This window comes from Dendropsophus ebraccatus, chromosome 1, assembly GCF_027789765.1.
Source record: "Dendropsophus ebraccatus isolate aDenEbr1 chromosome 1, aDenEbr1.pat, whole genome shotgun sequence".
Classification (NCBI taxonomy): domain Eukaryota; kingdom Metazoa; phylum Chordata; class Amphibia; order Anura; family Hylidae; genus Dendropsophus; species Dendropsophus ebraccatus.
In genome coordinates this window covers 7992217-8006390 of record NC_091454.1, presented here as the reverse complement: position 1 = coordinate 8006390, position 14174 = coordinate 7992217, and the positions used below count along the sequence as shown (strand labels likewise).

Genomic DNA, 14174 nt, shown 5'->3' with positions numbered 1-14174 from the left:
ATCTATATGGAAGGGGGGAAGAGAAGGGGGCATCTATAAGGAAGGGGGGGGAAGAGAGGGGGGCATCTATAAGGAAGGGGGGAGAAGAGAGGGGGGCATCTATATGGAAGGGGGGGAAGAGAGGGGGGCATCTATATGGAAGGGGGGGAAGAGAAGGGGGCATCTATAAGGAAGGGGGGGGAGAGAGGGGGGCATCTATAAGGAAGGAGGGGGGGCATCTATAAGGAAGGGGGGGGGAAAGAGAGGGGGGCATCTATAAGAAAGGGGGGGGGGGAAGAGAGGGGGGCATCTATACGGAAGGGGGGGAAGAGAAGGGGGCATCTATAAGGAAGGGGGGGGAGAGAAGGGGGCATCTATAAGGAAGGGGGGGCAAGAGAAGGGGGCATCTATAAGGAAGGGGGGGGGGGAAGGGAAGGGGGGGAAGAGAAGGGGGCATCTATAAGGAAGGGGGGGGAGAGAAGGGGGCATCTATAAGGAAGGGGGGGCAAGAGAAGGGGCCATCTATAAGGGGGGACACCATAGGGGGAGAGCAGGCCATCTATAAGGGGAGAACATAGGGGGAGAGGGGGACAACATAGGGGGAGAGGGGGATATAAACGTACAACATTGGGGGAGAGGGGAACATCTATAAGGGGACAATAAAGGGGGAAAGTGGGCCATCTATAGGGGGGGCAACATAGGGGACCATCTATAAGGGGACAACATGGGGGGGCATCTATAAGGGGGACAGCGGGGGGGGGGGGCAACATAAGGAAGCTATCTATAAGGAGGGGCGACAGAGAGGAGGGCCATATACTAAAATGGGATCACATAGAGTCAGCCTACCCACTAAATGTGGGTGTAAAGGGGCCAATACAGATGTGCAGTTGGTAGAGATGAGGATGGTGACTAATGTGTGAGGAGCCTAATATGTCTGTCTGGCAGATTCTGTGGATTCGTGGCCCGGAAAGGTTCTCATAACGGCCCAGGGCAGATGGAAAAGAAAATGAAAAGGGAAGAACTCCGATCAGAGAAGACGTCTCCTGTAAGTTACCTGATGTAACTGTACTGTAATTTATATGGTGTACAGAACCTGTGTAGAGCTGAGTGTGTTGATGGCGTAGTGGTCGATCGAGAGGGGGTGGGGCCCCAATCAAAAGTTTGCTATGGGGCCCAGCCATTTCTAGTTACGCCCCTGCCTATGCCAATGTCTGTATCCCAGTTTTCCAGGCGGTCCTCCGGCTGTATCCACCCTGTTCACCGAGGCTGCAGACAGCGGGAATCAGAAGCCGATAGTTCAGGTTCATACGAACCCGAACTTCGGCAAATTCGCTTATCTCTAGTCAAGAGTCAAAACCCCTCTGATCTGGTATTAAGGTCTATCGTAGGTAGAGGGCACCAATAAAATATCCCAAACAAACCCTCTAACTTCTACTTTAAGGACATAAAAAGGCAGAAAGAGGAGGGAAAATCTTTTGTTCTTTTATATTAAGTATTTTTGCCCAATTAAAAAATAATCAATACAAAAAAAAACAACATTTCTATAGAAGAACCAATGGTGGCAAAAACCTCAATGCTGTCCAGTATGAACCACTGGTGTTACATGGACAATCTCCCAGCAGTGCTCTCTTGAAGTGAAGACTCTTTACACCCTGTTGTGATATGTGTAAGTAATGAAGAGATTCTGTAACGTGTGACCTCAAGACCCAGCATGGTATTGAAGAAAACTCCAAAAAGTGTGGGGGGCGGGGGCCTTCATCACTGGTGAAACAAGTATTTACAATGGGGCTTCATATGAAGCCAAGATAAGAGGATCACATATGGACAATGCAATGAGAGGACGCTAAAAGTTGAAAAAACTAATCAATTTGGTTTGGCCAATCCAAAATTTTTGAGGTTTGTTTCAGATGAATCGTTCAAATTTGAGGCCAACATAGAGGAAGAGGTGGATCAAAGAAGTGGCGTTGCAGATACCTTGCATTTACCTGAAGAAGAGATTGTTTGGATCTCGAAACGTGTCGTTCTGTGCCAATAAATATCCAATTTATCTTCATGCTGAGTGCAATACCATCTCTTCGGTCCACCTCTTTCTCCACATTCCATTTGATACTGGTGAAGGTGTTCCGAACGGTGAGGATAGCATCAGCGGGTCATCACATTGCAGTTACTATGGATCATTCTGTATACCTGTCTAGGTGTTGTGCCCTTGTACCTTCTCACCTGCACTCACCACGTGTGTCCCTGCTCATGAGCACTTACTCCTCCTTATTCTACTAGTCCTACATAGCTGCACATCTCCTGTCTTGTCCATCATGTTCCATCGGGAACCCTACTGTCTTGTAGGACAAACCTAAGAGACCTCAGAGCTTCATTGTCAACTTTTCGAGGCAGTTGGGACCCAATCAAATCTATCAAATTTTGGTAAATTTGCTCATCTCTATTATTCCATGTATCCATTTGCTATTGGGAAAATGTAGTCACTCTTATCCCCCGTGAACTCCAAACAATCCCTTATGCCAATGTTTTTGTCACACTTACTTTTCACCTGTTGACTCATGGTGACTCAAAAAGATAATTGAAGGAGTCTGATGTGTTCGGCAGATGGCCAATGGTAATTACCGTTATTGAAAAAATCCGAAAAAATTATACGACCAGCTCGAAAGATATGTAGAGAGACTCGGATCATTAAGCCTCCATGTCCCTGTAGATAATGGAATCTTTGGTCAATCATTAGATGTCAGGACCAGGGAACAGAACGTACAACTTTTTGTTTCTTGGGTAAGTCACATCTACAATTACGGGTGAAATTGGATTTAAAAATATCCGTAATTCAGGGCTACAATGGGAGCGCATTAACTCAGCAATGAGGTCGTGATTTATAAGCCTGGCGTTCCTGCCCAGCAGTGCCAGCTAGGTTACTACGTGGCCAGGATATGATTCATTAATAGGAACCTGACTCAGTCAAAGCGCCTTGTTCTGTTTTTAGGCTCATCTGTAATTATCGCCTGCAGTTCAATTTTTTTTTTCATCTTTGATTCAGGGCTCGGAGATAAGAAAATCAATGTATCGGACCAGGCGAGGGTGAGTAATCCAAGAGCAATGCTGATTAATGGGACTACGATGCATTGAGTTCCTTGTATTACAAGTTAACTGGTGGCAGAGAAAAAAAAAAGACGTCCTGTCCTAGAGTTATTAGACCGAGGTAGGTACGAGGCCATGGACTCAAAAACAGGTCAACATCGGCATGAACTACAGTATATATGTTCCTCTACTTTCTACTGATCTTTGTAGCCAACAGTCAGGAGATGAATAGAGTGATCTGCCTAGTTCTGCCTACGTCAGCCAATCGAAAGAACTTGGTGGGAAAGTTGAGGCTTCTTCTTGTAACCCCAAGGGCAGGACTCTGTTTCTTCATTGAAGCTTTCCCTGTGGGTTCCTTGTTTCACCTTACAAAGAGTATAGGATCATAATGAGACAAGGGTACCGAAGAGCAAGCCCCTGTAGAAAGAAAGGTTTGTGCAGGTGGAGATATCCATGGGGAGAAGGATCTAGAATGGTTGGATCTGTTTTAGTCTGTTGGACCTCATCAACAAGATCTGGGATCACTATGTGAGATGATGAAGAAGTAGAAGAGGAGAGTAGACCTTACTAGCTCAATGGGGTTTTTACAGGTGATGGGCGTCCTTGTTGCTCCTACTACCTGGGCTTGTGCGGGTGACAATATACATTGACGACCTTTCATGAACAGATCAGTTTCATCGAGGTCTGGTTGAACTATGTGAGATGATCAAGCAAGTGTGGAGAGAGTGAACCGCATAGCATCAGCCAAATGGGGTCACTTTGCATGGTAATTCATGGGTGGTTGATTCTCTGACCCTGTGAATGGACTTGTGTAGGTTGACAATATCCATGGAGGACAAGGATGGGACAACTTCCCTTATAGGGTCCATAACAACCACCTTGGCTGCCTCTATGGTATGCTCTTCTGCCCAAGATACCAGTGACCGATTTATGACCTTTTGTGGGCAGATCCGTTTCGATCTGCTTAGACTCCTCAAAGTTCATAGTTGAGAACAGGGAGGGCTCTGTGACAAAAGATAATGGAGTCCTTTGAGGGTAGGGGACCATTATAAAATGGACCACAAATGGTGTTGCTCCTCTTACCCTATGCTATAGGAACCTTGTTCAGGTCGGCAGTATCTATAAAAAGTATTGGGTAACCTGGACAACTTTCTTCTAGGAACTTTAAACAGTCAACTTGGCTTCTTCCATGGTATGGACCAAACTTTTGTCAGCAGATCTGTTTTGGTTTGTCCGATTGTATTGGATTCCATTGGGTTGTCATGTGACGGAATATGACCATGATGGTCCCATCCTTCATATCACCGACTGCCCCTCCATACTTTACTGACTTGTTTTTAGGTCCCTCTCATGGTCATAGTAAGAAAAATTCTCTTCTTTTTTAGGAAAGTGACATTTGCTCCAAACTTATTGAACAAGTGAAACGGGACGTGAACATAAGTGACGGAGAGGAGGAAAGTACAGACTCACGGTAGATAAAGTCATTGAACCTTATATAGTCTGGGATCCGTGTCTAACCATTGCCTCTAATTCTCCAGTCTGATACATTACAGCTCCTTGGCCAAAGACAGAGGGAAGAGCAAAGGAAGACGAGAGGAAAACATGAGTAAGATGCAGTCAAGGAAAGATGGTGATGAACAGAAAGAATGGGCCAAAGCCAAGGAAAAGGTTAGAGACAGGATGACCATGAGGAAGGTTCAACTTTTAAATTTTTTTTAAATTTTATGATTATGAAGGGTTGATAGAAATGAGGGGTCACAGCATTGGCAAATAACCCACTTTGTCCCGTAGTCTTTTCAACCCAACAAAATTTCAACCCAACTACAAAATTTCCATAAGATGGTAATAAAATTGGGCACTGCCATGGGCCCAGCATTACCCTCACCTCAGTCCCAGACATTGGGCCTGGTTGTGGACCCCACAACTGCAAGTCACTTTGGTGACATCACCAAACTGATGTAATGATGTCACTAGCCCCGACCTTAGGCCAGGCTCTCTGACTCCACCCCTATTTGTTGCCCTTTAAACCTTGTACAGTATTTTACCTTTCTACTAGAATTCATTGGAGACTTCCGTTTTATTGTTATATTTACCATCTAAACAGGTAGAAGAATTTCTGGACTTTCCTGGAGTCATGGCTGCTATGGCTTATAGGTAAGATCTACTAAATGTGTCCAGGCTACCACTGTTGTCCTCAGGCAGGATCTGGTATTGCAGTAAATACCAGTCACCCCCTATTGGCTTTATTATGTATTGTCAGACTGTAAAATAGTGTAAATTTCTTCACAATTTAGAAATCAAGAAAAATCCAAAGGGTCTTCAAGGAATTCCTCAAGGAATGGCGGAGGATTAGCGTCTCGGGGTGAGCCAGTGAGTATACAGCCTTAAAAAATTATAAGAGTCCTATAGATCTCCTGTATATAGTGATATGGAGAATACTGGTATAACCTGGGTATCTTGTGTATATAATTATATATGTGCAACTGGTATAACCTGGTATCTCATGTATATAATTATATATGTGCAGCTGGTATAACCTGGGTGTCTCCTGTATATAATTATATATGTACAGCTGGTATAACCTGGGTATATACTGTATATAATTATATATGTACAGCTGCTATAACCTGGGTATCTCTTGTATATAATTATATGTACAGCTGGTATAACCTGGGTATATACTGTATATAATTATATATGTACAGCTGGTATAACCAGAGTATATACTTATATATGTACAGCTGGTATAACCTGGGTATATACTGTATATAATTATATATGTACAGCTGGTATAACCTGGGTATATACTGTATATAATTATATATGTACAGCTGGTATAACCTGGGTATATACTGTATATAATTATATATGTACAGCTGCTATAACCTGGGTATATACTGTATATAATTATATATGTACAGCTGCTATAACCTGGGTATCTCTTGTATATAATTATATGTACAGCTGGTATAACCTGGGGATCTTCTGTATATAATTATATATGTACAGCTGGTATAACCAGAGTATATACTGTATATAATTATATATGTACAGCTGGTATAACCTGGGTATATACTGTATATAATTATATATGTACAGCTGATATAACCTGGGTATCTCCTGTATATAATTATATATGTACAGCTGGTATAACCTGGGTATCTCCTGTATATAATTATATATGTACAGCTGGTATAACCTGTGTATATACTGTATATAATTAAATATGTACAGCTGGTATAACCTGGGTATATACTGTATATAATTATATATGTACAGCTGATATAACCTGGGTATCTCCTGTATATAATTATATATGTACAACTGGTATAACCTGGGTATATACTGTATATAATATATATGTACAGCTGGTATAGCCTGGGTATATAATGTATATAATTATATATGTATAGCTGGTATACCCTGGGGATCTCCTGTATATAATATATATGTACAGCTGGTATACCCTGGGTATATACTGTGTATAATTATATATGTACAGCTGGTATAACCTGGGTATATACTGTATATAATATATATGTACAGCTGGTATAACCTGGGTATATACTGTATATAATATATCTGTACAGCTGGTATACCCTGGGTATATACTGTGTATAATTATATATGTACAGCTGGTATAACCTGGGTATACACTGTATATAATTCTGTAGTGTATGTACAGGATAGGAGTGCTGTGAGGTCGTATAAGGTGAGGTCTCTGATGCTGAGGACGTCCCCCGGGGGGCTGTTCACGGCCGGACAGACTGGGGAAGGTTTCCAGACGCTGATTCCTCTGACCGGGATGCTAATTTGGAGTAATAAGCAGAAATTAAATGATATCAGCATTTTGCGCTTCGTGTTCATCAGCCGTAATTCCAGCTCTTAATCGGATCATGTGTCTGACTTATTACCATGAATTATGAGAACACCTGCAAACGTTTACTCCGGGACCCATATGGTCATAGCAGGATAACGTGACTCCGCTCATGGGTGATGGCGCTGATCACCATCTACAAATCTCACACCAGGATGGAGCTGCCCTTTAAGTTCTCATGACAAATCGCTGCAAAATAGTGTAACACAGAATAATAGCTTATTCTCCATTCACCTCCAGAGCTGCATTCAAAATTCTGCTGGTTGCTGTTGGAAACAATGAACAGTGAATGCAGCTTTGGGTGTGAATGTAGTGAATAGTTATACCCTGGTTACCTATGATCTTGTACTGAACGTACTGAAAAAAATCTGAGTAACAGGGCGACCTAGGATGGGGATGGGGATTGGCAGCACGGCGAGTTGTGGTTGCTATGGATATGTCGGCTGAAGACTCCGACCCTTAATATAACCGCAGATTATAACCGCAGTCATCTCAAGATAGAATTAGCAAGAACTAAGACAACACAGGACAACGCCACTATTCTCTACGGCGCTTTGTGTATATAGCAACATGTATATGTATATTTATATGTAAGCCTCGCCCATACATATGCAAGCCCCACCCATTCTACAGGAAGCTCCCAAACTGGAGTCTGTATTAGCTTAAGGGGTCCGGTCTGGGGTCTGTATTAGATTAGGGGTCTGGTCTGGAGTCTGTATTAGCTTAAGGGGTCCGGTCTGGGGTCTGTATTAGTTTTGGGGTCTGGTCTGGGGTCTGTATTAGTTTAGGGGTCTGGTCTGGGGTCTGTATTATTTTAGGGGTCTGGTCTGGGGTCTGTATTGGTTTAGGGGTCTGGTCTCGAGTCTGTATTAGTTTAGGGGTCTGGTCTGGGGTCTGTATTAGTTTAGGCGTCTGGTCTGGGGTCTGTATTAGTTTAGGGGTCTGGTCTGGGGTCTGTATTGGTTTAGGGGTCCGGTCTGGGGTCTGTATTAGTTTAGGCGTCTGGTCTGGGGTCTGTATTAGTTTAGGGGTCTGGTCTGGGGTCTCTTTTAGTTTAGGGATCTTGTCTCGGGTCTTTGTTAGTTTAGGGGTCTGGTCTGGGGCCTGTATTAGTTCAGGGGTCTGGTCTGGGGTCTGTATTAGTTTAGGGGTCTGGTCTGGGGTCTGTATTAGTTTAAGGATCTGGTCTGGGGTCTTTGTTAGTTTAGGGATCTGGTCTGTGATCTTTATTATTTTAGGGTTCTGGTCTGGGATCTGTATTAGTTTGACAGGGCACAGGTAGACATCATCCTCTGCCACTTGCCGTCCCTTTTCACAGAATCTCTCGGTTGAATCTCAGAAGTTGGCAGGAATGTTAGACTCCAGGAGAAGATATAACCGGGCTCTCTCGTTGGCTTGGTGAGGGTTGGCAGCAGTACATGGTACACTGGTTGGTTTTATCAGTGTGCGGTGTTTAGCAGCTGGTAAGCCCCTGACTCCCGGCATTCAGTAGTGTCAGCAGCTGGTAAGCCATCCAGTAGTGCCAGCAGCTGCTCCTCTTCCGTCAGGCCGGGATCAGGTGCCCCGGGGCAGATTGCAGAAGACTTAACATCGCTGTCTCGGGGGATTAGACCTTGTGCCAACCATGGGGGCTCCCTCAAGGCAAAGAATACATCCCTGGCACCTGATGATTTGCCGTCACAGTGTGACTATAATCGGGAAAAAAAGCACAAACACAAATCTGATGGATGAATTCCCAATGTGTTCTGGTCAGTGCATCGTATTACTCCCCAGCCCTAAGGAAGGGAGGCTTAAAGGGATATGAACTCGTTGGTAAAGGTGGAGAGCAGAAATGCCACACTGCCTTGGCAATGGTAGCTAGATACAAAGCTAAGGTGGCAAAACTAATATATGCCCCATAACCCGGCCTTGGGTACTGGCTGAGATCCAGCTCCTCCTTAATGGAGCCATAGCTCTCGGAGGTAATGTGTCTCGACTAAGATTTGTGCCAAGTAATGTGTGACATATCATAGATGGCTACAAGGTATACTTGTCATTCTAGAGGAAGTCCATCTCGTCCAATCCTTACCGATTTCAAATTAGTGTTGAGTGAACTTGCCGGAAGTTCAGGTTTGGCAGAATCCGAACACTCGGCATTTGACTCCCGGCGTCTAGAGAAGTTGCCGCCCTACGGAGTCATGGAAAACATGCAGGACTAGGGCTGCATCCAACTTCTCAAGCCATCGGGAATGAAAGGTCAAAGGCCAGGTTCAGACGAATGTTGCCAAATCCAAACTTTCAGCAAGGTCACTCAACCCTAATGACCACCACAAAACACCTTCCATGTAACATATAACTTTCATATTCCCTCTCTGGACCCCAAGTAAAGTTTTTTAATAAATCAACCATTTTAGAAACTTGCAAAAGAGTCCACGGAGTCTCATATAAGAGTATCGAAACCCAGGGCTAGCCAGATATCCCTCCAATGAAGGACCTAGCAAGGCTTTGGTACCACCAAAACCACCATATTAAGTGATCCTTTCAGTCAATATCCAACTCATTTACAAGTCTGAAGATATGACAAGGGAAAAACCAGAGCCAGGTATCCACAGACAGCTGTTTCAGGTCGTTGCCCCTCATCGGTGTGGAGCAGGGTTCTGGCTAGGCGGGAGCAATGCCTAGTAGATGATTAAGCCAAAAAAAAATCACTGATCTCAGGGAGATCATCTAAAATATCAGCTCTTCTTTAGTTGGTCTCCCTAAATAATCATGCAAACTTAGTGCAGAGAACTCCATAGTGTGACTGCTCTTACAGTAAAGAATCCTTCCACAATGTGAGAATTGTGAGACCACAGGAGATTCTCTAGAGTCTTGGTAAAGGTCTTGTATGGCTTCCTGTTGTACTGATTGTAGTTATAGCACTTAGCATTTCATTATTGTCATTTCCAGGAGCCCATTCCCAACACCAGACACAACGCCATCTTCCTGAGAGACCATGAAAAGGCCGCTGAGGCGGTACGGCGAAATCCACAGAAGAGCAAACAACCTTCAGCAGTGGACTCTCATCAGCCTGCCACAAAATCCAGAGACCATGGTACAAAGAAGGTGGAGAAATCCAACAGCCATGTAGACAACATAGTAGCGGAGTCCGATACTGGCACCCAAAGATGAAACATTTTTGAGCCTCATCGACCTCTCTCTGCACCCGGCTCGATTACTATGGATGCTCAGTTACAATGTAACCATCTGACGACACATCTCAGAGAATGTTTCATGGCATCTACCTGGACTCGAGGAGTAGCACATCATGTAGATTGCCAGCTCAGTCAGATTATTCTAATGATACATTTAGATGGAGAATCCCTTTAAATGTAATAAACACAATCATTTGCATATAAAGTTGGGACTTTCTTATTTTTTCAGACAGTGGCTGACACAGTACAACCAGCTGACAGCATGTTGTGGAATCAAGAATCCATAGAGGCAGTCAGAACTGACCCCATCGGAATCATCCTTCCTCATGGGAGGAGTTATTCTGTTATTTCACAGATGACATCATTTTGCTTCCTCATGGGTGGAGTTATTTTGTTTCTTCATGGGTGGTGTCCTGCCTCTTCATGGGTCGGGTCATTCTGCTTCCTTATAGGTCATGTCAGTATGCTTCCTCATGTTTGAAGTCACCCTGTTTCTTCATGGGTAGGGTCGTTTTGCATTCTTCTGGGTGGGGTCATTGTGCATCCTCTTGGGTGGGGTCGTTCTCCTTTCTCATGTGTAGGGTCATTGTGCTTCCTCATGAGTGGAGTCAGTCTGCTTCTTTATAGGTAGGTCGTTCTGCTTCCTGATGGGTGTGGTCAGTCTGCTTTTTTATATCTGGGGTCATTCTGCTTTCTTATGGGTGTGGTCATTTTGCTTTCTCATGGGTGGGATCATTCTGCTATCTCATGGGTGTGGTCATTGTGATTCCTCATGGGTGGGGCCATTCTGCTTCCTCATGGATGGAATCATTCTGCTTCCTCATGGGTGGGATCATTCTGCTTTCTCATGGGTGGGATCATTCTGCTATCTCATGGGTGTGGTCATTGTGATTCCTCATGGGTGGGGCCATTCTGCTTCCTCATGGGTGGAATCATTTTGCTTCTTCGTGGATAGAGCAGTCGTGCTTCTTAATGGTTCCTCATGGGTGGAGTTATTCTGCTTCCTTCTTAGGCATTATTAATGTTTTGTAAATCATGTGTGATGCATAAAGCTGCTGGGCACTAACATTAGATGTGTCAGATAAAGGCTGTGTCTGATATTGCAGTTTAACTCCATTGAAGTGACCGAGGTTGAGCTGCAGTACCACACACAACCTGTGGACAGGTGTGGCGCTGTTTCATTGACAATGCATTTAATGACTTAAACCAACCTTTCCATTAAGAGGCTGATTGAATAAAACCATATCTCACAGTCTACTCTGGCAGGAAACTACAACATTCATCCCTGACGCCACCTACAGGCAACAGAAAACACGAAAAACATCAGATCTCACATTATGAAGCTTAATGCAGTTATAATGATAAGAGTCGGACAACATGACTATTAACCTGCATAATGTAAAATCGACATCCGTGATCATGTTAAAGCCCTGTGTCGGTAATCCCGGACCCTCTTGTGTGGATGATCTGTAATTTACTCCTTAAATCCTCTGTGCAATGATATAGCTGTCACTAATACCATTATTCCTGGAAAAGTCATTGCATTGATTAGATCTGTGATTAGGATGCAGCATCACGCACAGGTCGCTCTTCAGTTGTTTCCCGTCTTTCAAATCTCATTTCTCGACATTGGTTCTTAAAGGGGCCAAAGCCCAAAATTATCCGGATCATATAATTGATAGAATCTATTCTTATTTCCCATAATGCACTTATCCTGCATACAGACTCCAGAGCGGCATGCAAAATTCTGCCGATGTGCAGGAATCTAGCAGTTCATGTCTCACTGTTGCCCCCAATGGGCATGGACATTTTCTGCTGTTGTGCATTGGAAAGGGGCGGGGTTTATGCCTAACTACCCTAAAGTGGCTCCTCGGGGGCGTTTCTAATCTGATTTGATCCTGGATGGGATTGGAGCATAATGAACATTATATAAATTATAAAGTATTTGGTATGTTCCTTTATTCATCAGCACACTTCCCTACAGTTTTTTTCCTGCCTGAAACATTTGCAAAATCCAACATCGGGAAAACAATAGCGGAGTCGGAGAACGTCCCCGGCAATTATCGGAGAATTCTTCAGTATAATTAATATCAAGTAGAAATTTACACAACAGGAAGTGGCGAAATAATTACAGCTGCTGCTTCACCTTCCTGCGGATCAGAAGCCAAGAGAGTCATCAGGGCTTGGCTAGTAATGTACACATAACATGATTACTGCAGACCCCATTAGGGGGGGTAACTAGAGTTCTACAGCAAATTGTGGCCCCCTTCCCTGGTATTCCGGAACCCTCCCCACCTTTTCCTCACCTCCTGTACAAATTCTCCTTATATAAGACCCCAAACAATAATAGTAATTTGTGCTCCACTCATTACTAATTTCTAAAATTGTGCCCCTAAACAGTAATTTTTATCCCCCTTTTGTTAGTTAGGATCCATTTGAGCCCACACACAGCTGTTAGGCCCCCTATGTGCGACACATTACACATTAATAGTTAGCCCATGTCCCCACAAAATAGTTAGGTCCCCTTTGTTAACCTCACTCAAAAATGTAGTCAAGCCACTACTGGCCCCTCAAAATACTTAGGCCTCCCCACATAGTAGTTAGGCTACCACTTTGTGCTAATTCATAGTAGTTAGGTTATCCTTAAGACCCTAGACAATAGTTAGGCACCCCTTTGTGCCTTCACATACTAACAATAGTTAGGCCCTCTTTAAGCCCCCACACAATAGTTAGGCCTCCTTTGTGGATAGAGCCCCTTTGTCGCCCAACCCAGTAATTAGGTTCCCCTTTGTGCATCATTATACCACCTGTGCCAGATAATAGGGGATGGAGTTAGGGGCTTAAATAGAGACCTTAAGAAGGGTGAGGGAAACTACTTTTCTTGCTCCCCCCCCCCCTCCCCTCGACCCCCATTTACTTTTATAGCATGGTGATTACAGGGCAGGCAACTGAAAGAAAGTTACAGGTAAGTGAATAGAATATATGGAATACAAACCCATGTGTCAGTCTATACTTTAGACTGCATTCTATTCATGAACCAGAAAGCTCAGGATGAACTGTTAGAGAATTTTTCTAAATAAGGAGATCCTGTTGTGAATGGAATTATACAATGACATCTATAGCCAGTGATTATCATCAGGTATTAATGTTGTATTTGTGACTGCAATATAGAGCAGTTCCTTAAAGGCGTACTTCACTTTGGGGGATGTGACAACCATGGAACAATGAAGCCTGCCTGGTGATAAGGGGGCCATTTATTGGGCTATTGAGCAGGGATTATCAGGGGACGATCACTACTTCACTGCCTTTATGTGTCCTGGTTTACTTTGGCTTCAGTTTATTTGCAGTTCGGTTGCCAGTGACAACCTGAGCGTTATCAGCCACAGCCGCACAAGAATCAATATGCAAAGCTGCAAAAAAACACGAAAAAACTTCCCATTACTGGTGTAAAAATCGACATTCTGGGAGATTTTTTTTTAACACTGTATATTATGGATCCCTATCTTGTACGTCTCCAGCTCTTGCAAAACTACAATTCCCAGCATGCCCCCACAACCTAGATATGTATTACTGATCAGGAGGAATATTCTCCGACTGGAGCCACGTTTTATAACCTAATGATTACTATAATGATATTGTGTGTATTATTTATAGTCAGTCATGGGTCAGCAGCAGTCTTGCCCCCTGAATCGTGATGTTTATGGCGTTACGAACAGGACGCAGCTCCATAATGAGGGTGACATTAAACCTCGGCAGACAGGAATTTCCGAGTATTACTAAGTATTTAGAAAATCACAGCGGAAATATTACTGACCGTTTCCATTGAAGGGGTGAGTGCGGTTTGTTTTGGCGCCGGAGGTCGTGGTGGTGGCTTCTGTCTGATTACGGCTGGATAGGATATAAAATAATGGCTCATTATCGGAGGTTCCTGAAGGAGAATCTACATAGAAATGTCAGCGCCCCGGAGTCAGCTCTAAAAATATAAGCGCCCCCCCCTCAGTGTAACAGGTTGAGTTCCTTCCAGTCAAAACCTTCCAGCTCATTAGGAGAAGATCCGATATAGA

At 43.8% G+C, this 14174-nt stretch overlaps 1 protein-coding gene across 2 annotated transcripts in view; it reads left to right on the top strand.

Moving 5' to 3' along the window:
• Window positions 1–10268, top strand: part of LOC138771860 (splicing regulatory glutamine/lysine-rich protein 1-like) — a 28115-nt gene extending 17847 nt beyond the window's left edge. For both annotated transcript variants that reach the window (XM_069951863.1, XM_069951868.1), the window contains 6 exons: window positions 3020–3060; window positions 4446–4531; window positions 4614–4728; window positions 5165–5214; window positions 5355–5430; window positions 9866–10268. In XM_069951863.1, coding sequence (XP_069807964.1) covers window positions 3020–3060; window positions 4446–4531; window positions 4614–4728; window positions 5165–5214; window positions 5355–5430; window positions 9866–10087 — 590 coding nt within the window. In that variant the 3' untranslated portion in view covers window positions 10088–10268. The remainder of the gene's footprint in view (window positions 1–3019; window positions 3061–4445; window positions 4532–4613; window positions 4729–5164; window positions 5215–5354; window positions 5431–9865) is intronic.
• Window positions 10269–14174: the final 3906 nt, after the last annotated feature.